General features: G+C 40.3%; 2 protein-coding genes and 1 long non-coding RNA gene across 23 annotated transcripts in view; 1 reads left to right on the top strand and 2 right to left on the bottom strand.

The window, feature by feature from the left end:
* Positions 1 to 21313, top strand: part of AHSA2 (activator of HSP90 ATPase homolog 2) — a 28369-nt gene extending 7056 nt beyond the window's left edge. For 2 of the 10 annotated variants that reach the window (XM_085019129.1, XM_085019127.1), the window contains exons 3-9: positions 14345 to 14430; positions 16943 to 17057; positions 18118 to 18206; positions 18889 to 18999; positions 19383 to 19484; positions 20186 to 20237; positions 20446 to 21313. In XM_085019129.1, coding sequence (XP_084875255.1) covers positions 16991 to 17057; positions 18118 to 18206; positions 18889 to 18999; positions 19383 to 19484; positions 20186 to 20237; positions 20446 to 20618 — 594 coding nt within the window. In that variant the 5' untranslated portion in view covers positions 14345 to 14430; positions 16943 to 16990 and the 3' untranslated portion in view covers positions 20619 to 21313. Of the gene's footprint in view, positions 1 to 13183; positions 14072 to 14344; positions 14431 to 16942; positions 17058 to 18117; positions 18207 to 18882; positions 19000 to 19382; positions 19485 to 20185; positions 20238 to 20445 lie in introns of those variants that run through there. The other 8 variants (XM_085019128.1, XM_085019126.1, XM_085019134.1 and 5 more) reach the window with 5 other exon arrangements.
* The window catches only part of LOC146404771 (uncharacterized), a 1009186-nt gene that overhangs the window by 93691 nt on the left and 890680 nt on the right, over positions 1 to 24815 (bottom strand). The window lies entirely within an intron of this gene.
* USP34 (ubiquitin specific peptidase 34) overlaps positions 21235 to 24815 on the bottom strand; it is a 256731-nt gene continuing 253150 nt past the window's right edge. For 10 of the 12 annotated variants that reach the window (XM_085019077.1, XM_021087501.2, XM_085019078.1 and 7 more), the window contains 4 exons: positions 24060 to 24200; positions 23806 to 23949; positions 22664 to 22823; positions 21235 to 22472 (listed from right to left, as the gene is read on the bottom strand). In XM_085019077.1, coding sequence (XP_084875203.1) covers positions 21865 to 22472; positions 22664 to 22823; positions 23806 to 23949; positions 24060 to 24200 — 1053 coding nt within the window. In that variant the 3' untranslated portion in view covers positions 21235 to 21864. The remainder of the gene's footprint in view (positions 22473 to 22663; positions 22824 to 23805; positions 23950 to 24059; positions 24201 to 24815) is intronic. The other 2 variants (XR_014841823.1, XM_085019074.1) reach the window with 1 other exon arrangement.

Below are 24815 nucleotides of genomic sequence, written 5' to 3'. Positions count from 1 at the left end.
AACCATGAGGTTGTGGGTTCAATCCCTGGCCTCACTCAGTGGATTAAGGATCTGGCGTTGCCATGAGGCTTGGATCTGATGTTGCTGTGGCTGTGTCCAGCTCTGATTGGACCCCTAGCCTGGGAACTTCCATATGCCACACGTGTGGCCCTAAAAAAAAAAAAAAAAAGGGAAAGAAAGAAAAAATTTACTCCTAAATATTTTACCATTTTTGCTGCAATTGTAAATGGCATTGTTTTATTTCTTTTTCAGATAGTTCATTAGTTCCAGGGCCAGGGATCAAACCCAAGCCACTGCAGTGACAACACCAGATCCTTAACTCACTCTGTGAGTCTGTTTCTGTTTTGTAGATAGGTTTGTTTGTGCCGTATTTTAAATTCCACATGTAAGAGATATCATATGGTATTTGTCTGTCTTTTTTTTTTTTTTTTTTTTTTTGTCGTTTTGCCTTTTCTAGGGCCGCTCCCGTGGCATATGTGGAGATTCCCAGGCTAGGGGTCTAGTCAGAGCCGTAGCCACCAGCCTACACCAGAGCTACAGCAGTGCGGGATCCAAGCTGCGTCTGCAACCTACACCACAGCTCACGGCAACGCTAGATCCTTAACCCACTGAGCAAGGCCAGGGATCCAACCCGCAACCTCATGGTTCCTAGTCGGATTCGTTTACCACTGCGCCACAACGGGAACTCCTGTCTTTCTTTTTCTGACTTCACTTAGTATGATAATCTCTAGTTGCATCCATGTTGCTGTTGATTTTATATCCTGAAACTTTACTGAATTTATTAGTTCTAACAGTGTTTTGGTGGGATCTTTAGGATATCTTGTATATACAATCATGTCATATGCAAATGGAGACAATGTTAGTTTTTCCTTTCCAACTTGGATGCCTTATGTTTCTCTTTCTTGTTTGATCTGGCCAGGACTTCCAATACTGTGTTGAATAAGCGTAGTGAGAGAGGGTACCTTTATATTGTTCTTGATGTTACAGGAAAAGTTTCCAAATATTTCACCATTGAATATGATGTCAGCTGTGGGGTTGTCATATATATGGCCTTTATTATATTGATTTTTTATTTTTTGGCTGCCCAATTGAGTATGAAGTTCTTGGGCCAGGGATCAGATCTGAGCCCCAGTTGTGACCTACACCACATCTGTGGCAACACTGGATACTCAAATTACTGTGCTGGGTCAGAATCTATCCCATGTCCCAGTGCTTCAGAGACACCACTCATCTCGTGCCACAGCAGGAACTCCACAAATGCTTTTGCTGCATGAATTGAGATGGTCATATAATCTGTATTTTTCATTGTATTAATGTGATCTATCATGTTTGACTAGGGTATGATCTGTTCTTCATCCAAGGGATTAATTCTACTTGATCATAGTGCAGATTCTTTTAACATACTGTTTCTTTCTTTCTTTTTGGCCACACCCTCATTCCCAGGTCAGGAGTCAAACCTACACCACAGCAGTAACCTGAGACGTAGCAGTGACAGTGCTGGATCCTTAACCCACTGAGCCATATGAGAACTCTGTAATGTATTGTTCAATTCAATTTCCCACTATTGTGTTGAGAATTTTTGTATCTATATTCATCAAAGGTATTGCGCTATAGTTTTCTTTTTTGGTGGTATCTTTGACTGGTTTTGGAATTAGGAAGATAGTGGCTTCATAGAATGTCTTTGGGAGTGTTCTCTCCTCTAGAGTCTTTTGGAAATGTTTGAGAAGGATCCCTGTAGGTTCTTCTCTGTATGTTCAGTAGAATTCACCTGGGAAGTCATCAGGTCCTGGACTTTTGTTTGTAGGGTTTTTTTGTTTTGTTTTTTGTTAATTATATATTCTATGTCACTTCTAGTAATTGGTCTGCTCAAATTATTTCTTTTTGATTCAGTTTCGGTGGGCTGTGTTTCTAGAAGGTTGTCCATTTCTTCTAGGTTGTCAGATTTGTTGGCATATCATTGTTCATAATATTCTCTTATTTAATTTTTTTTTTTTTTTTTGTATTTCTGCAGTATCGATTGAGATTTGTTCTTTTTCATTTCTTATTTTGTTTATTTGGGTTCTCTCTTTCTTCTTTTTGGTGAACCTGGCCAGAGGTTTGTCAATTTTGTTTACCCTTTTAAAGAACCAAGCTTGGTGTTACTGATTTTTTTTCTGTTGTTTTTGAAATCTCTATTTTATTGATTTCCTCTCATCTCTATGGTTTCCCTATGCTAACTTTAGGTTTTGTTTGTTCTTCTAGTTCTTTTAGGTGGTAGATTAGGTTGTATATTTGAGGAATTTTTCTTATTTTTTGAAGAAGGCCTGCATTGCCCTGAATTTCTCTCTAAGAACTACTTCTGGGGTATCTCATAGATTTTTGTACTGTTTTGTTTTCATTGTCATTTGTCTCAAGACGTATTTTAATTTCCTTTTTGACTTCCTTGTTGACCCATTGCTTTTTTAGTAGCATATTGTTTAGTTTCCATGTAGTCAGTTTTTTCTCATTTCTTTTCCTGTGGTTGATTTCTAGTTTCACACCATTGTGGTCAGAGATGCTTGAAATAATTTCTGTCATTTTAAATTTGTTGAGGTTAGTATTGTGCCCTAGTATGAGGTCAATCCCAGAGAATGTTCCATGTGCACTTGAATGTATTTTTTTGAATGTAATGTCCTGAAAATATCAATTAAGTCTAACTGTTCTATCATGTCATTTAGGATCTCTGTTGTCTTACTGATTTTCTGTATAGAAGAACTGTCTATTGATTTGTATGGGGTGTTGAAGTCTCCTATTGTTATTGTATTCCCATCAATCTCCTTTTATGTCTGTTAATATTTGTTGTATGTATTTGGGTGCTCCTATATTATGTGCCTATATGTTGATGAGTGTAATATTCTTTTCTTGAATTGATTGCTTTATCATTAAATGGTATTTTTTTAAAAACATTTTTTTTAACTTTTTTATGGCCGCATCTGTGTCATATGGAAGTCCCTGGGCCAGGGGTCGAATAAGAGCTGCAGCAGAGACCTACACCACAGCCACAGCAACACCGGATCTGAGCTGCATATGTGACTTATGCTTCAGCTTGCGTCAATGCCGGATCCTTAACCCACTGAGCCAGGACAGGGATCAAACCCATTTCCCCACAGAGATGTTGGGTCCTCAACCCTCTGAGCCACAATGGGAACTTTCTTTCTTTATGACCTATGTTTTAAAGTTTATTTTGTCTGATAGGAGTATTGCAACTCCCACTTTCTTGTCATTTATGTTTGCGTGAAATACTTTTTATTCCCATCCCCTGACTTTCAGTTTGTATTCTTTGCCCTAAGGTGGGTCTCTTGTGGACAGCATATTGTAGGCTCTTGTCTTTTTTTTGGGGGGGAGGGTTTTTAGGGTCACACCTACAGCATATGGAAGTTCCCAGGCTAGGGGTCGAATTGGAGCTGTAGCTGCTGGCCTGTGCCATAGCCACAGCAATACAGGATCTGAGATGCGTCAGCGACCTACACCGGATCCTTAACCACTGAGCAAGGCCAGGGATCAAACCCGCTTCCTCATGGATACTAGTTGGATTCCTTAACCACTGAGCCTAGAGGGAAACTCCCTGTAGGCTTTTGTCTTTTTATGTAGTCTGCTACTCTTTTTACTGGAGCATTTAGTCTGTTGACATTTAAAGTAATTATTGATACATAGTATTTATTGCCATTTCAGATATTGTTTTCCACTTAATTCTGTTTCTTCTTTGTTCCTTTATTTTTTATTTTTATTTTTTGGCTGTTCCCGAGATGTGAAAGTTCCTCAGTCAGTGATCAAACTCATGATACGGCAGTGACACTGGATCATTAACCTCCTGTGCCACAAGGGAACTCCTTGTTCCTTTCTTTTTCTTTTTATGGTTTTGATGATTTCCTTTTCTTTATGCTGGAGTTCTCATTTCTTTCGGTTTTTGTGAATCTTTTGTTTTTGATTTGTGGTTGCCCTGTTTCTCAGGTATGTTAATCTCTTCCTATCTGCTTGCTCTTGACTGATAGCCAAAAAGGCTCAAACACATTTTTAAAAAGTCTACATTTTATTACTCTCCTTGCCCATGTTTTATGGTTTTGATATCCTTTTTTATATCTTCATGTTTATCCTTTTGCGGTTACTTGTGTTTATCATCGCTTTCACAAATAGATGGTTTTGATTTTTATTCTTTTTCATCTGTAAACTGGCTTAAGTGATTATTTTCTAATTCTTTTTTTTTTTTTTTTTTTTTTTTTGTCTTTTTGCTATTTCTTTGGGCCACTCCTGCGGCATATGGAGGTTCCCAGGCTAGGGGTCGAATCGGAGCTGTAGCCACCAGCCTACACCAGAGCCACAGCAACGCGGGATCCGAGCCGCGTCTGCAACCTACACCACAGCTCACGGCAACGCCGGATCGTTAACCCACTGAGCAAGGGCAGGGACCGAACCCGCAACCTCATGGTTCCTAGTCGGATTCGTTAACCACTGCGCCACGACGGGAACTCCTATTTTCTAATTCTGACTCCCTTCGTCCTCTATTGTCTTAATTTTCTATTTAGAGGAGACCTTTCAGTATTTCCTTTAGGATAGGTTTAGTATTGCTATATTCTTTTAGTTTTTGATTATCTGAGAAATATTTACTTCTCCTCCTATTTTAAATGATAGTCTTGCTGTGTATAGTATTCTAGGTTGTAGATTTTTCCCTTTCAGAAATTTGACTATATCTGCCACTGCCTTCGGGCCTGTAGCATTTCTTTAGAGAAATCAGCTGATAGCCTTTGGGGGTTCCTTTGTGGTTAACTCTTTTTTTTTTTTTTCTCTTGCTGCCTTTAGAATCCTCTCATCTTTAACTTTTACCATTTTGATTATAATATGCCTTAGCATTGGTCTGTTTGGGTTCATCATGTTTGGGACCCTCTCTGCTTCTTGTGTCTGGATATTTGTTTCCTTTTTTAGATTTGGGAAGTTTTCAGCCATAATTTCTTCAGATACATTTTCCCTTTTCTCTTTTTTCTCCTTCTGGGATCCCCGTTATGCACAGATTGGCATGTTTTGTACTATCCCATAGATCTCTTATATTGCTTGCTTGCTTCTTTCTTTCTTTCTTTCTTTCTTTCTTTCTTTCTCTTTCCTTCCTTCCTTCCTTCCTTCCCTTCCTTCCTTCCTTCCTTTCTTTCTTTCTTTCTTTCTTTCTTTCTTCCTTCCTTTCTTCCTTTCTTCCTTTCTTTCTTCCTTTCTTCCTTTCTTTCTTTCTTTCTTTCTTTCTTTCTTTCTTTCTTTCTTTCTTCCTTCCTTCCTTTCTTCCTTCCTTTCTTCCTTTCTTCCTTCCTTTCTTCCTTTCTTCCTTTCTTCCTTTCTTTCTTCCTTTCTTCCTTTCTTCCTTCCTTTCTTCCTTTCTTCCTTTCTTCCTTTCTTCCTTCCTTTCTTCCTTTCTTCCTTTCTTCCTTTCTTCCTTCCTTCCTTCCTTTCTTCCTTTCTTCCTTTCTTTCTTCCTTTCTTCCTTCCTTTCTTCCTTTCTTTCTTTCTTTCTTTCTTTCTTTCTTTCTTTCTTTCTCTCTCTCTCTCTCTCTCTCTCTCTCTCTCTCTCTCTCTCTTTCTTTCTTTCTTTCTTTCTTATTCTACTTTCTGTCTGCTGCCCTGATGGTTGATTTCCATTAGTCTATCTTCCAAGTCACTTATTCTTTCTTCTACATTACTTATTTTGCTATCCATTGCCTTTAGCTCAGCTTTCATCTTAGCAAATGCATTTTCTAATTTTTCTTTGTTCCTCCATATAGTTTCTAGCTCCTTTTTAAAGTAATCTCCATTTCTGTTGATAGCTTTTTAAAATTCCTTCAGTAATTTTCATTACTTCCCTTTTGAAGTAATGAAAGTGTCTTTTAGACTGTAGAGGTTTCTTTCATGGTTTGTTCCTTCAGGGAAAGTCTCCTGTTCTTTTAATTGTGAATGTTCCTGTGTTTCTTCATTTCGCTTATTTCTCTTATTCTGTCAGTTTAGGAGAAACTATTATTTACTGTAGTCTTGGAGGGTTATTTATATGTGGGATTGTCTCTGGGTAGCTTACAATTTTTTTAGCATGAAGACTGCTTTTGGTTTGGATACTTGCTGACTCTTTCCTCAGCATGTTCAGGCTGTTTTCCCCTTGGTAGAGGGGGTGTCAGTGTACAAGCTCCATCCAGATGACTGCAAATTGCAAGGTTTTTTCTTTTTTTTATAACTAAATAATATTCCACTGTGTATATGCACCACATTTTCTTTATCTGTACATGGGACACTTAGGTTGCTTCCATGTCTTGGCTGTGGTGAACATGGGGTTGCATATCTTTTCAAATTAGTGTTTTTGTTTCCTTTGGATATATACCCAGATGTAGAATTCATAGATCATATGGTAGTTCTATTTTTTAATTTTTGAAAGCACCTCCATACTCTTTTCCATAGTGGCTGCACCAGTTTACATTCCTATCAACAGTGCACAAGTGTTCCTTTTTCTCCACATCCTTGCTGACAGTCATTATTTTTTGTCTGTTTAATAATAGACCTTGTAGCAAGTGTGAGATGATATCTCATTGTGATTTTGATGTCCACTTCCCTGATATTTAGTATTGTTGAGCACTGTTTCATGTATCAGTCAGCCATCTGTGTGTTTTCTTTGGAAAATTATCTCCTCAGATTGTCTGCCCATTTTCTTTCTTTCTTTCTTTCTTTCTTTTTTTTTTTTTTTTTTTTGGCCATACACAAGAAAATTCCTGGGGCAGTGATTGAACCTACACTATGTCAGTGGCCTGAATCACTATAGAGACAGTTCTTTTTTTATTTAGTTCTTAACCCAATGCACTACAGTGGGAACTCCCCATTTCTTTTTGTTGAGAGGTTTCTTTGTCGTGCGGAAGCTTTTCAGTTTGTCTAGTTTCTCTTGTTTATTTTTACTTTTGGTGTTAAATTAGATGCAAAAGTTGTTGCCAAGACCAATGTCAAGGAGCTTGTTGCCTATATTTTCTTCTAGGGGTTTTGTAATTTCAGGTCTTATATTCAAGTCTTCAATTAATTAAATTTTTTTTTTTTTTTTTGTCTTTTTAGGGCTCTACTCATGGCATATGAAAGTTTCCAGGTTAGGGGTCTATTTGGAGCTGCAGCTGGTGGCCTACACCACAGCCACAGCAACACTGGATCTGAGCTGTGTTTGTGACCTACACCATAGCTCATGGCAACACCAGATCCTTTAATCCCTTGGGCTGGGCCAGGATTAAACCTGAGTTCTCATGGATACCAAACTTGGGTTCATTACTGCTGAGCCACAATGGGAACTCCAAGTTTTTAATACATTTTTGAGTTAGTTTTTTGTGTGTGGTGTAAGATAGTGGTCCAGTTTCATTGTTTTGCTTGGGGATGCCACTTTTCTCAACATTGTTTATTGCAGAAACTATCTCTTCTTCACTACCTATTCTTAACTCCTTTGCCATGGTATAATTGACCATATCTGCATGAGTTTATTTTGGAGCTCTCTATTCTATTCCATTGATATGTGTGTCTGTTTTTATGGCAATACTATAATGTTTTAATTATGGTGTCCTTGTAATATAGTTTGAAATGAAGTATGATGCCTTCAGCTTTGTTCTTTCTCAAGATTGCTTAGACTATTTGGGGTCTTTCTAGTTTCATACAAATCCTAGGATTGGTGTTCCCATTGTGGCTCAGTGGGTGACAAGCTTAACTGTATCCATGAGGATGTAGGTTTGATCCCTGGCCTCACTCAGTGGGTTAAGGATCTGGCATTGACGTGAGCTGTGCTGTAGGTCACAGACATGGCTTGGATCTGGTGTTGCTATGGCTGTGGTGTAGACCAGCAGCTGCAGCTCTGATTTAGCCCCTAGCCTGGGAGCTTCCATATGCCACAGTTGCAGCCCTAAAATTAAAAAAAAAAAAATCAAGGTTGTTCTATTTCTGTGAAAATGGCACTGGAATTTTAAGAGACATCACATTGAATTTGTAGATTTTTTGATATTTCCTTTCTTCTGCTAACTGTGGTCTTAGTTTTTCTTTTTTTCTTTAGTTCCTTGATGTGTAGAGTTAGATTCTTTATTTGAGATATTTCTTTTTTCTTGTTGTATGAGTTTATAGCTACAAAATTCCCTCTTAGAACTGTTTTTGCTTCATCTCTTAAGTTTTCATGTATTGTGTTTCCATTTTTATTTCTATCGAGACATTTAAGAAATATCCCTTTGATTTCTTTGAGCTCTTAGTTGTTCAGGAATGTTTTAACCATGTCTTTGTGAATTTTTCAGCTTTCCTCTGGTTAACTGATTTCTAGTTTCATACCGTTGTGGTTGGAATACATACTTACTATAGTTTCTGTGTTTTTGAAAATATTGATATCTGTTTTGTGGCCTAACATATGATTTATCATAGGAAATGTTCTGTGGGTGCTTCAGAAGAACATGCATTCTGCTACTGTTTGATGGAATGTTCTATATATGTTTATTAGGTTTATTTGGTCAGTAGTGTTTTTCAGGTATGATATTTTCTTTTTGTTTTTTTTTTTTTTTTTTGTCTGGATGATATATCCATTGTTGAGTGTGGGCTATCAAAGTCTCCAATTGTATTGTAAATCTCCATTACTTTTGTATTGCTATTTATCCTTCCATACAAGTTCTGTTAGTAATTGCTTTATGTATTTAGGTGCTCCAGTGTTAGGTGCATAAATATTTACAGTTGTTATATTGTGTTAATGAATTGACAACTTTAGCTGTATATAGTGACATTCTTTGTTTCTTTTGACCATTTTTAGCTCAAAGTCTACTTGTCTCATGTAAGTATAGCTACTCCTTCTATCTTCCTTTTTTTTTTTTTTTTTTTTTTTTTTTTCCTGCTTTTTAGGGCTGCACCTGAGGCATATGGAGGTTCCCAGGCCTGGGGTCTAATTGGAGCTACAGCTGCCAGCCTACACCACAGCCACAGCAACACCAGATCCAAGTCACATCTGTGACCTATACCATGGCTCATGGCAATGCTGGATCCTTAACCCACTGAGTGAGGCCAGGGATCGAACCTGCACCCTCATGGTTCCTAGTTGGATTCGTTTCCGCTGTGCCACGACGGGAACTCCAACTCCTTTTTTCTTTTGGTTAATACTTGCTTGAAATATCTTTTTCCATTCCTTGCCTCCTCTCAGTTTATATGTGTCCTTAAAGCTAAAGTGAGGCTCTTGTAGGCAGCATGTTGTTGGATCTTTTTTTTTAAATCTATTCAGCCATTCTTTGATTTTTTGATTGGAGAATTTAATCCATTTGTTTAAAGTAGCTACTGATAAGGTATGGACTTACTCTTGCCATTTCTTAATTCTTTCCTGTTTTGTAGAACTTGTGTTTTTTCCTTCCTTCCTTGCCAACCCTTGGTCATTTGATGCATTTTTGTTGTGGTATACTTTGATTCTTTTATTATAACCTTTTGTGATTTTTTTCTTTGTAACCCTGAGGCATATATATAAAACATATTTATAACATCCTATTTAAACTGATAACAGCTTAACTTTTTTTATTTGTGGTTGTACCCCCCGGCATGTGGAAGTTCCCAGGCCAGGGATCAAAGCCATGCCACAGCAGCAATCTGAGCTGCTGCAGTGACAATGCCAGATTCTTAACCCACTGCACCACAAGGGAACTCCAGTAACAACCTAACTTTAATAGCATACAGGAATTTATACTTATCACCCCCTCACATTTTATGTTCTTAATGTTACAGTTTACTTTTTTTTTTTAAATGGCCACACCCACGGCACATGGACGTTCTTGGGCTATGGATCAAGTCTGAGCCCCAGCTCTGACCTATGCCTTAGCTGTGACAGCACCAGATCCATTAACCCACTTCTCTGGGCCAGGGATCAAAGCTGCATCTGCACAGGAGCCCAAGCCACTGCAGTCAGATTCTTTTTTCTTTTTTTTTTTTTTGTCTTTTCTAGGGCCATACTTGAGGCATATGGAGGTTCCCAGGCTAGGGGTCCAATCAGAGCCATAGCCACCAGCCTACACCAGAGCCATAGCAACGTGGAATCTGAAATGTGTCTTCAATCTACACCACAGCTCACGGCAACGCTGGATCCTTAACCCACTGATCGAGGCCAGGGATCGAACCCGAAACCTCATGGTTCCTAATCCAATTAGTTAACCGCTGAGCCACGATGGGAACTCCTGCAGTCAGATTCTTAGCCCACTCCTCCACAGTGGAAACTCCTACATTTTTTTTTTTTTTTTTTGGTCTTTTTGCCTTTTCTTGGGCCGCTCCAGCAGCATATGGAGGTTCCCAGGCTAGGGGTCGAATGGAGCTGTAGCCACCGGCCTACGCCAGAGCCACAGCAACTCGGGATCCAAGGCGCGTCTGTGATCTACACCACAGCTCACGGCAACGCCGGATCGTTAACCCACTGAGCAAGGCCAGGGATCGAACCCGCAACCTCATGGTTCCTAGTCGGATTCATTAACCACTGCACCACGACGGGAACTCCCTACATTTTTTAATATTGTGTATGTAATAAAAAATTATCACAGTTACGGTTTTTTGTTTTTTGTTTTTTCTTTTTAGGGCTGATCCTGAGGCACATGGAAGTTCCTAGGCTGGGGGTCAAATCATAGTTGCAGCTACCAGCCTATGCCACAGCCACAGCAATGCCAGATCCAAGCCATGTTTGCACCCTATACCACAGCTCACAGCAACACCAGATCCTCACCCCACTAAGCAAGGCCATTGAACCCAAATCCTCATGGACACCATTTGGGTTCATAATCTGCTGAGCCACAATGGGAACTCCAGTTATGGTTAATTTATTTTATTTTATTTTAATTTAATTTTTTTGATTTTTAGGGCTGCACCCGCGACATATGGAGGTTCCCAGGCTAGGGGTCTAATCACAGCTATAGCCGCCGGCCTTCGCCAGAGCCACAGCAACGCGAGATCCGAGCCTCGTCTGCAACCTACACTACAGCTCACAGCAACGCCGGATCCTTAACCCACTGAGCGAGGCCAGGGATCAAACCTGCAACCTCATGGTTCCTAGTCGGATTCGTTTCTGCTGAGCCATGACGGGAACTCCTGGTTATTTTAAATATATTTGTCAATATAGGATTGTAAGTGAATTAATTACACACCACCATTACAATATTAGATAACCTGACTTTGTATGTTTACCATTACCAGTGAGTTTTACACATGCTTATGTTTTTATGATGCTATTTAGCATCCTTTTATTTCAGCTTGAAGAATGTCCTTTAGCATTTTTTTTAGGAAGGTTTAGTGGTATTGAGCTTCTTCAGCCTTTGTTTGGGAGAGTCTTTATCTCTCTTTTATTTCTGAAGTACAGATTTGCTAGGAATTGTATTCTTGGCTGACAGTTTGATTCTTTTACTATTTTGAGTATATCATTCCACTGCTGGCCTATCAAATTTCTTTTGGGAAATTCACTTATAGCTTTATGGATGCTCCTTTGTATATGGAGAGTCTCTTTTATACTGCTACTTTTGAAATTCTTTTTGTTTTTGACTTTTGACAGTTTAATTGTAGTGTGTCTTAGTGTAGCATTTTTGAGGTTCAGCCTATTTGAGGGTCCCTTTGGGCCTTATGAATCTGGTCATTCATTTCTTCTCCCAGGTTTGGGAAGTTTTTATCCATTATTATTTTAAGTAGACTTTTTGTCCCTTTCTTTCTCTTTCGGGACTCCTAAAATGGATATGTCGTTTCATTTGATGGTATCACATGAGTTCCGTAGGCTTTCTTCACTTCTTTTCATTCTTTTTCTTTTTTTTCCCCTCTGGACAATTTCAAATAACCTGTCTTCTCTTTTACTTTTTTTTCTTCTTCTGCTAGATTAAGTTAGCTATTGAAACTCTCTGTTGAATTCTTCAGTTGAGTCATTGTATTCTTCAGCTCCAGTATTTCTGTGAGTTTTTATTTATTTATTTGTTGATGGATGATTTCTATTTCTTTGTTGATCTTGTTTTATTCATGCATTGTTTTCCTAATTTCATTTAGTTGACTGTGTGTTTTTGTCATTCACTAAATTCTTTAAGAGGTTTATTTTGAATTCCTGGTTATAGACTTTGTAGATCTCCATTTCTTTAGAGTCAGTTATTAGAGGATTTTTAGGTAGTGTTATGTTTACCTGATTCTTCTTGAGCCTTGATTCCTTGTACTGGTGTCTGCTCATAAAAGTAAGTGGTCTCTTCTGCCATTTTTACAGGTTTGCTTTGGCAGGAGAAAACCTTCACCATTCAACTTGGGTTGTTGGATGTGTCAGTTAGTCGTGTCTGTGGACCACTAGGGCTTGCTGTCCAGATGTCTGGTTGGGTGTGCTATGAGGTTGGGGTGGGGATAACCACTGACTGGGCTTTGTGGTTGGATGAGTTGACTGACTGGGCTCCATGTTGAAGCAGGACCGCTGGGTGGACTCCCTGACCAGGCATGGTTGATGGTTGTGCTTCACGGTTACATGGGGCCGTGAGCAGGGCTCTGCAGTTACCTCTGGTCAGGTAGAGTCCCTGACTGTGTTCCCTGGCAGGGTGGTGCCACTGGCTGGACTCTGATGGGGCAAGGTTGTGGGCTGGGCCCCACAGTTGCTTCTGGATAAGTGGGGTCTCAGGCGGTTTTCCCTGACTAGCTGATACTGCTGATTAGTCTCTGTGTGCAGGCAGGGCCACAGGTATGGTATCACAGTAGGTCCTTGCCTCAAGCTGTGTTCTGTGACCAGATGGGGACATAGATTGTGCCTGGGCATGTCAGCAGGCATGGCTTCACCATCTGTAGACAGTGGGGATGCTCTGCCCTTGAACAGGGTTGTTGGCATCATTCTCTGTATCCTTTAGTTGGGTGGATCTGGAGACCGTTCTCTGCACAGAGGGATCAATGCTCGGCTCCTTGTCTGGACAGGCCACAAGCTGTGTTAAGCAATTGGGCGGGGCTGTAGGCTGAGCTCTGAGGCTGCTTAGGGTCATTGTTCAGGCTCCCTGGTTATGACAGGCCAGAGGCTGTGCTCAATAGTTGAGCAGGGCTGCTGGCTTGGCCCTGCCCCAGTGGGGCTGTGTGAATGGGCTCCTAGGCTGTCCAGGTTCTCTGGTCAGGCTCCTGGATGGTCAGGATGGGAAGCTACACTCAGCAGTTGACCAGAACTGCAAATTTCCTTCCCTTTGTGGGTGGGGCTCCACAGCTGGCTTTGGCCTAATGCTTGGGGACCTAAATCAGGCAGAATTTCCAGCTGAGCTTTGTTGGTGTACTGCTTAAGAACAGCATCCATCCAGATCTGAGCTCTGGTTGCTGAAAGCCTTCCCTCCCTTCTTGTTTCTATCTGATTCACAGTGGTCTCCCTGAGTCAAGACCCCAGTGGGCCTCCCAGGAAACATCCCACAATGCTGGGAGGACTGCATATCCAGCTTGTTCCCTCTTTTCCCACTGGAGGAACTGCAGTGGGTCCTCTCAGTGTGGCTCTGCGCTGGCCTGGGGGAAGGGCAGTCTGGTTAGAGCAGTACCACTCCTCATACCCTTGCTACGAGGTCCTTCCCTGCCTCTGGTCCAGGAGAGTGCATCAGCCTCATGTCTGGGTTCTGGGATTTTCACGGTGGTATCTTGTCCACTCATAGCTGCTAGTTGGTCCTCCTGTGAGAGGGACTGAAGTTGGGAATAACCCGTGTCACCATCTTGATGTTACTGTAGCCAGCAGCCTGGTTTTAAAGGAAATCAGCTGCGTGGAGTCCGTATAAACTTCCCCAGGCCATGCGTCTCTCCCTTCACTCTTTCCATGAGCAGAACTCATTGTCCCATTCTAGCTTCTTGTCCCTTTTGTGACTCCTCTTCAAAATAGCCCTTTATCAGACATGGTTCTCTTGTGGAGCAGCAGTTTTAGGATCCAGTGTTGTCATTGCAGCAGCTCTGGTCCCTGCTGTGGCGCAGATTCAATCCCTGGCCCAGGAACTTACACATGCTACTGGCATGGCTTAAAAACTGAACAAAACAACACAACAACAACAACTACAAAAGAAAAAAGATAGCCCTTCCTTTTGTCCTGCTTTGACTTGGTGAAGAATCTTGGGGGCCGAAGAAAGAAACACGGGTTAGTTAACAGACCCACTTACTCCACTCCCCTCCTTCCATGTGGCCCCTGGTTTTGTGTGCAGTTTCATTGGCCAGGTTCTCCACCACCTCTCTTGGGTGCTTTATTTCTGATGTGGCCAGGAGAATGGGGCTGGTTTTGGCCTGTGTGTGGTGGGGAAAGCTTGAACTTGCCTCGTCGCCACAGTGGTGGTGCCCTATGAGGAGGGTGGGCTATTAGGCAGGGTGGTCGCTTGTTAGTTTGTAATTGAAGAACACATTTTGTTCCTTTTAGGTATAATTAAAGAATCTGGTGTGAAGCACAAGGGATTGATTGAAATACCCAACCTGTCTGAAGAAAATGAAGTAGATGACACTGAGGTGAGGTATCTGATGGAGTTTCTTTCTTTTCTTTTCTTTTTTTTTTAAATCAAGTTTCTGCTGTAGATGTTGGGCATTTGAAAAACTGTTTATCAGATTGTGTGGTTCCTGTATGGAAGGTTTTTTTTTTTTTTTTTTTTTTTTTTTTTTTTTGTCTTTTTCTAGGGCCGAACCCACGGCATATGGAGGTTCCCAGGTTAGGGGTCTAATTGGAGCTGTAGCTGCCAGCCTACACCACAGCCACAGCAACATGGGAGCCTTAACCCACTGAGCAAGGCCAGGGATCGAACCCACAACCTCATGGTTCCTAGTCAGATTCGTTAACTGCTGAGCCACGATAGGAACTCCAGTATAGAAGTTTTGACGACTCATGGCAGGCTTGTTTGCTGAGAAGGGTGGCTGCACTGTGCAGGGCAGCGTGGGGTTGGACAGAGTGGTGCAGGAGAAAGGTACGCCCACAAAGCCCTAGACTCTCTCACGGACCAGGAATGGGGCCTGGGGAGGTGACTGCACCCTCCGTGGCCTCCTCATCTGTGAAATGGGGTTCATTAACCTTTCAGAGGTGTTATCAGGTAAGTGCGAAAGTGTATATACTGTAAAGTGCGCGGGCCTCATACAGAGTTTGGGTGAATGGGATTTTTTTTTCTCCTCCCCTGAATCTTTGCTCTTTCCCTTTCATAGTGAAAATTCTCAGCTTTTCGTTGTGATCTCCCTTATGTCCTTTTTTTCCCCCTTTTGGCCACACCACAGCTTTTGGAGTTCCCAGGCCAGGGATCAGATCTGAATTGCAGTCACAACCTAAGCTGCAGCCTGGCAATGCTGGATCCTTAACCCACTGATCCGGGCTGGGGATCGAACCTGTGTCCCAAGACACTGCCGATCCCACTGTGCCACCATGGGAACCTTTCCCTTATGTCATGTTTTTTCATAAATTAGTATGTGTTGCTTTTGATTGGCTCCTCTAGCTGTCTTGGGGGTAGAGCCTGTGTAACTCGCATGCTTGCTTTGCAGTCAGTGCCCTCTTTAAGCTAAAAGCTTGGCTCTGGGTGAGACCATTTGTACAGCAGTTCTATCTTCCAGATGAGGATAGCTTGATAAAGGGTCTTTTTTGATTTGTGAAATTATTCAGTGTGAAGGCCTTCAAGATATAAAAACTTAAGTTACACCGAACCACAAGTCTGTGAGTAGCCTTTCTTCAAGGTTATAAAATGCTCTAAAAGTGGGGCTGTTTCAGACATACCTTCAAACATGTGGTTGGTATACTCTGGGGCCATGGTTTCACCTTGCTGTCTTCAGATCTATCAGCTGAGAAGTGATTCATCAGCATGTAAAACTGGTCTTTTAGATTCAGCTCTTGGTAGCATTACAGAACAAACCTGAGACCAGGCCCAGCTTGGCTGAACCACAGGGACACTAAACGATTTCAGACCAACTCCTCTCTGTTCTGAGAGCATCTCGGGCATCCACAGAGCAGCATCTTGGTGCTTCCTTCTCCCTGTCTCCCTGTCTCTCCTCCTGCCCCTTTTCTTCCCTCCCTCCCGCCTTCTCTTCTTTCCTCCTCCTCTTCCTCTCCCTTTCCCAGCTCTCTTCCCTGCCAAAAAAGGGTAGCCCAGGGCCAGGCAATTGGGAACTTGATTTTCCTAATTACACTGGTTTTGGAGTTCTAGACAAGTGCCATTCAGTAGAAATATTATGCAGGCCACGTAAGGAACTTAAAATCTTCTAGTAGCCATATTTTAAAAATTTTAAAAATCAGGTGAAATTAGTTTTGTTTTTTTGTTTTTTTCTTCTTCGGCCACACCTGTGGCATATGGAAGCTCCTGGACCAGAGATCAAATCCAAGCTACAGCTACGACCTACGCCACAGCTGTGGCAACACTAGATCCTTAAGCCACTGTGCTAGGCCAGGGATCAAACCTGGGCCGCCACAGAGACAATGCCAGATCCTTAACCTGATGTGCTACAGCAGGAACTCCTGAAATTAATTTTAAGAAGGTTTTTTATTTTCTCCAGCATATAAAAATACTATTTTAACATGCAGTTATTTTCAGAATTATTAATGAGATTGTTTTACGTTTTTCTTTGGTACTGAATCTTCAGTCTAGTGTGTATTCTTTTACACTTAGAGCATACCTCAGATCAGACCAGCCACATTTCAGGGGCTCAGCAGCCAAATGTGACTAAGTGGCTACCATATTGGACAGTGTAGTTTTAGACCGTGATAAAGGCCATGGACTACATCATTATTGTACTACATATCCATGAAAATGTATGGCATTTAGGTAGTTCACATCCTAAGAAGCCTGCTCAAGATTTGGCCACCAAGCAGGTCAATGGACCCTTGATTAAAAACCCCTTACACTTTGCAAACTGTGTGAAGAAACCTCCATTCTCTCTTACATCCACTTCTTTCCCTTTCCTCACCATCATAGTGCTCTCATCCTTACGTCCCAGTGTTGTAAGAATACATCAAACCAGATTTTTCTTCGGTTTGTATTTTTCTGATTTGTAGGTGAACGTGAGTAAAAAGAAAGGAGATGGGGATATACTGAAGGATCTTATGAAAACTGCAGGCACCGCCAAGGTCAGGGAAGCCCTTGGAGATTACCTGAAGGCACTTAAGACGGGTAAAGAAGGCATCCCTTGTGAACTAGAGAGTCCCTTTTGCTTTTACCCAAGTAACGCTCTGCACTGTGGTCTGGATTCCAAGGTTAGGCTGATGTCCAAGGCTCCAGAAACAACTGCTTATGCTGCAGGATAAATTGTAGTCTGGAAGCTGAGCTAGTTATGAGTAAGACCATAATTAGTGATTATCTGTATTTTACCCCCCATGAGCTGTTTTGCCTCCAAAATTGTTTACTACTTTTCTGGAATGATAATTATTTCATCAGTTGTTTGTATGTTTGTTTGTTTAATGTCTGTCTTCCCTACTAGACCGTAAGCTCCGTGAGGGTGTGGAAGGTGTCTATCTTGTTCACTGCTGTATTTCCAGCATCTGGCACAATGCCTGTCATGTAGTAGGTGCTTAATCTTTGTTGAATGAATGGATGAATGAATGATATTACAGGTATAGTTGGGGTTTATCCAGATAATCCCTGCACTGTGTGGGACTGAGGGTACTGTCTTCTTCCCTAAATCAGAGAAGTAAAACAGCCAGCAGGGCCTGCATGTCTGCACCTCATCCTTGGACTCTGCTACTTGAGTACCTAGGTGTTGGCATCAGTGGTTTAGGGTTGCCACTTTTCCTATGAGGTCACCCACGTGGCTGGCATACAGGCCTGAATACTGTGAGACCAAGCTTTGTGAGGTGGTGGTGAAGCAGCGAGCAAATGTCTGGTTTTGACATTAAGGGAAGGCCATAAAGCTGTTAGTAGTTAGTTGTATAAGAACTTTTTGGAAGAGAACATTTGAAAATTATGCTATTTTATCAAGAACTAAATAAAAGTGAGGCATCTGATAAAAAGGATAAAAGGCATTTGTTGTGGTGGTACTCATATTGTTAATGATTAGTTTTAAATTATGAAGTGGTTTTTGAAATTCTGAAATTTCAAAATTCTTTTTATCAAGGAATTCTTTTTATCAAGTAACAGTTCCTTCATAGTCTTATATACTGTTTTCACTTTCTGCCTTTACTAAAAAAAAGTAAAAAGTTCTTTACAAAAGCCATTTCTTGGGTTTTCTTTGTAGAATTTACAATGGGGATGATTTTGCCAACCAAAGCGATGGCAACCCAGGAAATGACTGTTAAGAGGAAACTGAGTGAGAATACCTTGCAGGTATGATTTCTGATGGCCAGTATGTAGGGAGGGGAGGAAGGAAGTGCTCTAAGCTCTAAACAGCCCCTGTGAAGATGAATTATAAAGGATGGCCAGGAGAGCCAGTTAGTCCACCCTGGTGTCCCCTGCCACTTTTGGGGGGAAATGATGAAATGAGACTTTAATCTTTGATGGGATTATATAAATAGGCCTTTTTGTGAGATTAAATATTGAGTTTACTTCAAGGCAGTGTTGTAAAGACAAGATTGTTTTGGTAGGCAACAGATTACAACAGGTGACTTGGAGGTTCATATACCACAATGGAAGAACATTTTCTCCAGACTCTTGGAGGACTGGGAGGTTTTAGATCCTGTTCTTGGAATCTGGTGATGGGAAATTGACAGCCTTTGGCCTGAGTGCTTACCTTTATTGGCCCGCCCTGTCCCCAGGCCATATTTACATATGAGAATAGGATTTGGGGTATGAAGGCATAGTTTAGGAGTGGAACAGAGCTCAAGAGCTTATAGGAACAAGGGGTTCTGTTTCCAAAATAAAGACTAGAATTGGTGGTGCTCAAGAGGCTTTTAGTGGAAGAGGTAGTGTGCAGTTTGGGGGGATTTTGGTTTTATTAAGACTGGGAAACTGAATTTTTAACATCTCATCATGCTAATTATGCTTTGGAACCTTTTCTCTTGAGATTCAGGCCTCCTCTGCAGTGGCTCTGGGCGTGAGGATTCCCACGGTGGCACTGCACATGACGGAAAGGTTTGACACAGCAGTTGAGCAACTGTACAGAATCTTCACTGTGAAGGATGTAAGTAACTTCTGAAATGCTGATGTTGGGAGAAAACACGCTACTAGGAACTGGAGCTTGTTTTTGTTTTCCTGTACGGCCCTGCTTTTCTGATTGAAGGGTTCGAGAGTCTTTCGGATAGCTTCTGAAAAATTTGAGAGGGGAAAAGATGGGCATTTGGGGGGAGTTTATCAGCATTTAGGGGCTTGGGAGCAATTTGCTGACTTTTCTTCATCTGAAAGAGGAAAGAGATGAGAAAGCTGTGAGTAAAGCTATGCATTCACAATTAAAAACCCAAACCAAACCCCCAAACCACAGTAACTGTTACATTAGCACTTTACATTTAGGTTAAAAAAAGGTAGCATGTACCAGAGTAACATGTCTGTTGTGTTTTGCTTGCTTAGTTGGTGCAGAAATTTTCTAAATCTCCTGCTATATTAGAAGCTGAAAAGGGAGGGAAATTCCAAATGTTTGATGGAAATATCACTGGTGAATATATAGAATTGGTAAGTAATCTTATGGCTAAAGGAGAGTAAGCTGGGAATGACTAGTCTGTTAATATTGCTTTATTTATGCTTTTTTTTTTTTTTTAACTTGCTTTGGTTTTTATCTGATTCACAGAAACTTGAGCACTTTATAAAGTTTGGTTGTAGGGCATAAAATGTAATATAAAATCTATCTATAAATTAATGTAGGGAGTTCTTGCTGTGGCACTGTGGGTTAAGAACCTGACCGCAGTGGCTTGGGTCACATTCAGTCCTTGGCCAGGGAACTTTTATATGCCAAGGGTGCAGCCATTAAAAAAAAAAAGTTATGTATACCAAGAAATAATAAAGATGAAGTCTTAGTTTTACAGTAATTGTGCAAACATTTATGCTTTTAGAAGAAACAAGTATAATTCTTCCCAACTCTTGGTTGGTCTAGAAGCTTCGGGTTTCTGCCACTAGAGTGTTTGCTACCAAATGTCAGTTGCCTCATCATTGACATGATCTCTTTATTGATAACCACACTGATGTCCTTGATGTTACTGGGGTTCTGTTTAGGCACTGGGGACAGTGAATCCTCAATGGTGCCGGCATATAAACTGCAAGACGGCTGTGCGTGTTGTTCACTGGTTACTTCAATGAAAGGATTTGTTTTTCTTTGTTGTGTAGGACTGTACAAAGTTTTAAGAGATGTTTTTAGTGGACTTTCCCTTTGTTTTCAGTTAACAAATAAAAAGATCGTCATGAAATGGAGATGTAGGAACTGGCCGGAAGGTATGTTACTACTAGCACCTTTTGTGAAAAGTCCAAAAAACAATCCCTGGCCCGGGAACTTCTGCATGCCCCGTGTGTGGCCCAAAAAACCCCTAAACCAAACCCACAGTCCATAAACATGTTTTTTCCCCCCATTATGAAAAGGCAGTGGTACCGTATGGATGTTTTCCTTTTCATAATGCAGAAATAAGCTTTCCTTTTCTTCCAGAGCACTATGCAACAGTTGCACTGAATTTTGTGCCTACTGTACGGCAAACGGAATTACAATTGGACTGTAAAGGAGTTCCTGTCTGTAAAGAAGAGAACATGAAATTCTGTTGGCAGAAACAACATTTTGAAGAAATAAAAGGTTTATTGCAGCTGACCACCCTAAATGGCTGAATTAGGTAGAAGATTTTATAAGGGCATTATCCTTTTGTAAGCAGAAAAAGTGTCAAGTTTACCTCTTCCCTATCATTTCCTTTTAAAAAAGAAAACAAATAGTTTTAATTTATATTGGATGAAATCCATGAACTTAGAACCGAAAGCATTGGATCTTTACTGTAACTAGACTCTCTGCATTGTTAAAAGCAAGCAACATGAAATCAGGTTTAACTTTGCTTCGCATAGCTGCTCCTCTAGGAACAGACTGATTCCCTGAGTACAGATAGTTTAAGTGTCCCACTTGCTAAAGCTTGTCCTAACAAGTTTACTTTTAGCTGTAGTTTTAGTTCAGGAAGACAAAAAATAATGGCATGTTGATACTATTCCTTTATTTTATTTAGGGTTTTTAAGGTCTGTAGCTCTTAGGTTATGAAACAGTGGCATGTTGCATTCAGAAGCATGTTAAAGTGAGGGTGAGCAGGATGTGTAGTTACGCCTCTTCCTGTAGCAGTTATGAACTTTGGGGTGAAAGAGTCTATGAAAAAGTTACTTTATGGACTGTGTACATCCCCCCAGTCACAGTTTTCTCACTACTGTCATCTGAGAAGACTGAAACAACGTATGTAAACAAATAAAAAGTCATCACAATCAGTTTAATTAAGTGCACAGAATAGCAATCAGTCATGTCAATAAAAATAAAACAATTATTTTTACATCAAGTGTGCTTTATTTCCTCCACAGGTATTCTGTTAAATAAAGCACCATTTATATACTGCCAGGCCACAGCTAAAGAGGATTCTTTACAGAATCAAATTTCTTGTGGTTGTTCCATATACAAGTAAACTTAATTTTGATAATAAGAACCACAGCGATTGGAGGCAATCTGCCTCTATTATAAGGTACAAAACTGGCACAGAGGACACCATATTATACACAGTAAAAATGCTGTAAGTTTAAATTACATTGTACAGGGCCAGGGAACCCTGTTCCTCCCAGACAGCCATATTAAATGAAAGCCACTACAGTGAACTCTTAATTACATAAAACATATCCATTATCTGATTGCCCTTTAGAAAGTATATTGAAGATGCAAATTTTTTCACCTGAAGTTCTGCCTGACCAAGAATTAAGCCTATGAATCTATCTTGCCATTCAAGCAGAGAGCACTGGACGAACTGAAGCACAAAAACAGAAATAAGCAAAACTTATACAAACAGCATTGGGGGGAGGGGGGACCTTAAAAGTAGACATGCTACATCTAATGTCAAGAAGCAGCTTGGTTTCCTTTGCCAGATATCCTTGTGACCACATGGATTGTAGATTCAATGGTCCTACATAGGGTATCTAAAATATCGTGCTGCTGCATGTGACTAAAGAGTCCTCTGGAATGGCCACAACTGAGTGATAAAGCAGCCTCAGGGTCCTGGGAGGGCAAAGCTTGACTGTCACAGCTTCTCAAGTCAGCTAAGTCAGACAGAACTGCAGAGAGAGAAGTAGAAGGGAACTCAGATTCTTCCCCAGCGAGGTGAGAATCCTTCGAACAGTGGAGGTCTTTAAATTCTTTACAATCTTCAAATCTACCACTGTTGGACTGTTCTTCCACATGCCGTGACCTGACATTTGACGTGTCTTCTGAAAACGAAGATGGAACTTCCATTCGGTATTCTTTGACAGAACTATTTTCAGGGGAAGGAAGATCTTGCTCAGTTCCCGGATCGATAATTGAGGAGTCTCTTGTCTCATTGTCTGAAGTGCTAGTCGGGGTCAGGACCTCCCTGGTTTCTGTTTTCATCTCACTGATGCAGCTCTCTACAGTGTGCTCCTCATCACTGCTAACTCGCCTTCTTTTAATAGGAGTCGCCCCTTCATCATCTGTGAAAATGAACATCAAAACAGTTTCTCTGAAAGGAGTGATTAGGATCACAAAGGAATGTTTGTGGGAAATTTGGTTTTCTAGCATTTCTTTTCAGGAGGCTTATATGCAGCTACTGTAAAGTCAGGGGCACAGAGAGTATCCCCCCCTTCCCCCACTCTAAAGTATTTTATTAGTCCATAAAGCTGACCTTTAGTTTTTCTTTCTTTGGCTTCTTGCTCTTGGAGTGAGTTTCTCTGCTGCAAACAAGTCCTGCATTTGCTTAAAAGCTCTTGCAGAGTTGGAATTAGCGCTGGGTTTAATTGTTTCGGAGTGTGTACCGACAGGAGCAAAGCAAGTGCCCGCAAGTCCTATAAAAACACAGACAAGAACATTTCAAATTCTGAAGCCAACATTTTGACACAACTGTTAACAGTTTAATGCACATATTTTTACTCTTCCAGAAATTCATCCTGGTTCCTCTGATATTTTTAGAAGAATGCTAAAACCAGAAAGCTAGTGTTATGATGTTACTGTATTTCTATTTCATTGGATCCAGGTCACTAATACCATTATTTATGCACCACAGCACTAATTAAGTCAGATTGAAAACTCAAATAGTGTTTTCTGAAAATGGAAAAGGAAAAAAAAAAAATCAGTGATAGAACTTATCTAGGAATTTAAAAAACAAACCCTGAATGATCGATGAGCAATTAAGGCCATATCCATCTAGGAGTCAGTTTTCAGATATGCTTGATTTCTGGTGGATGTCACAAATAGTAAGGTCTTCCTCACTTAGCTCTGTAATCCATTCTGGCATCTAAGCATTTTGTTACTTGGGAGGCTGCTGCTGGGCACGTGCTAACACAAGGCATTCCATTATTCTATGACATAGTTACTACCATGGGAGTTTTTATAAGGCAACCAATTCCCTAGTCTGAAATGGCTTTATATTCAGATTTTATTTATATTCAGATATTTATAGGATCTGATTTTCAGTTACTTATGAGTCATACGCACTGACAGAAACGTCAAGCAATGTTTCAAAAAATGTGAGAAAAAGGGAATGTCTTCTCTTAGTGGTCTTGTTGCCCTTAGCATTTAATGACATTAGCTCATGTTTTCTATGGTAACAGGAAGTGTGTGCTACATACACAAAAGGCAAAGTGAACACCTTTTTATTTGGTTATTTCATAATATGTAGCTTTCAGAGTTTGAATAATGAAGTTATGTATAAAGTAAAAGCATATACTAAGGTCAAATTTAGAGTTATTTAAGGAAAAGTTCTGAAGTATGTGACTATTCCCTTACATAATTCTTACCCCATTTATTTATTTTTATTTTTTTTCTTACCCCATTTAAAGAAGCACTTGCTTTGGAAATCTCAACTCGGTTGGTAAAGTCAGATTGCAGGTTCTGATACTGATTTATCAAGTTCGTAATAAGAGTACTGATCAAATTGGCACAGTTTGCTTCAGAAAACACTTGACCTTGAACCTGAAAAAGACGATTTAAAAAAAAAAAAGTCTCCACGAGACCAACACAATGAAAACACAATCATAACTAACTGGAAGTAACTCATACCTGGTTTCCAACTTGGGACATACCTTTAGAAGAAAATGTGTCATGAATGTGTAGACGATGTTGTTGTTTAGGAAGGTTCTTTCATCCATCAGGATACATTTTATATACTCTGCAAAAACGGGATCTTCACACAAAAGCTTGATGCAGTTTTTTGACATAGCAGACTGAAGTGGGGAAAAGAAGCACTGATTGAGCACTGAAATAACTGGAAATTGTAAATACACTGCTTCTGATGTATAGCCAAAGTCATTTTAAATCCTATTGGAAAAGCAACTTTTTAATTCAGCTTATTAACTTTGCAGTTAGAGTGACTGTCCTCCTAATAAATGAAACTATTACTAACTTGGACTAACGATGAGTGTTAGAAGAAGAGGCTTATAAAGTCTGAATGGCAAAACTGAACCAAAAATACATATTAAAAGAAATGCAGCTTTATTATCTAGCATTAAGAGAGCTAATAGGACTGGACAAGTAAGACTAAGGAGATGATGTTTTCAGGGGGATATTAAGGTCACCAAATCACATATACAAAAAAAAAATTTTTAAGACAAAAATTAAAAAGAAAAATTTTAAGAATTAAATGTATTCCTTAAAATGAGTTAAAACTTTCACTGTATTGTCATTAGTAATAGTAATTTGTTTGGTAAACACCCTTCCCCTCACAAATATTGCAAAGGTAAACAGCAAACCTCTTTTCCTAATTATCTCATAGAATTAGTGGGTCCCAATGTATGTAAATTTTACTAAAATTTGGTCATGGCTCTTAAACACAAGTAGTA

The sequence above is a fragment of the Sus scrofa genome, chromosome 3, assembly GCF_054392235.1.
Source record: "Sus scrofa isolate SSC_HxYL_T2T_F1_AM1 chromosome 3, Sscrofa_HxYL_maternal_Yorkshire_Landrace_v2.0, whole genome shotgun sequence".
NCBI classification, from domain to species: domain Eukaryota; kingdom Metazoa; phylum Chordata; class Mammalia; order Artiodactyla; family Suidae; genus Sus; species Sus scrofa.
This window is presented reverse-complemented; position numbering and strand designations above follow the sequence as displayed.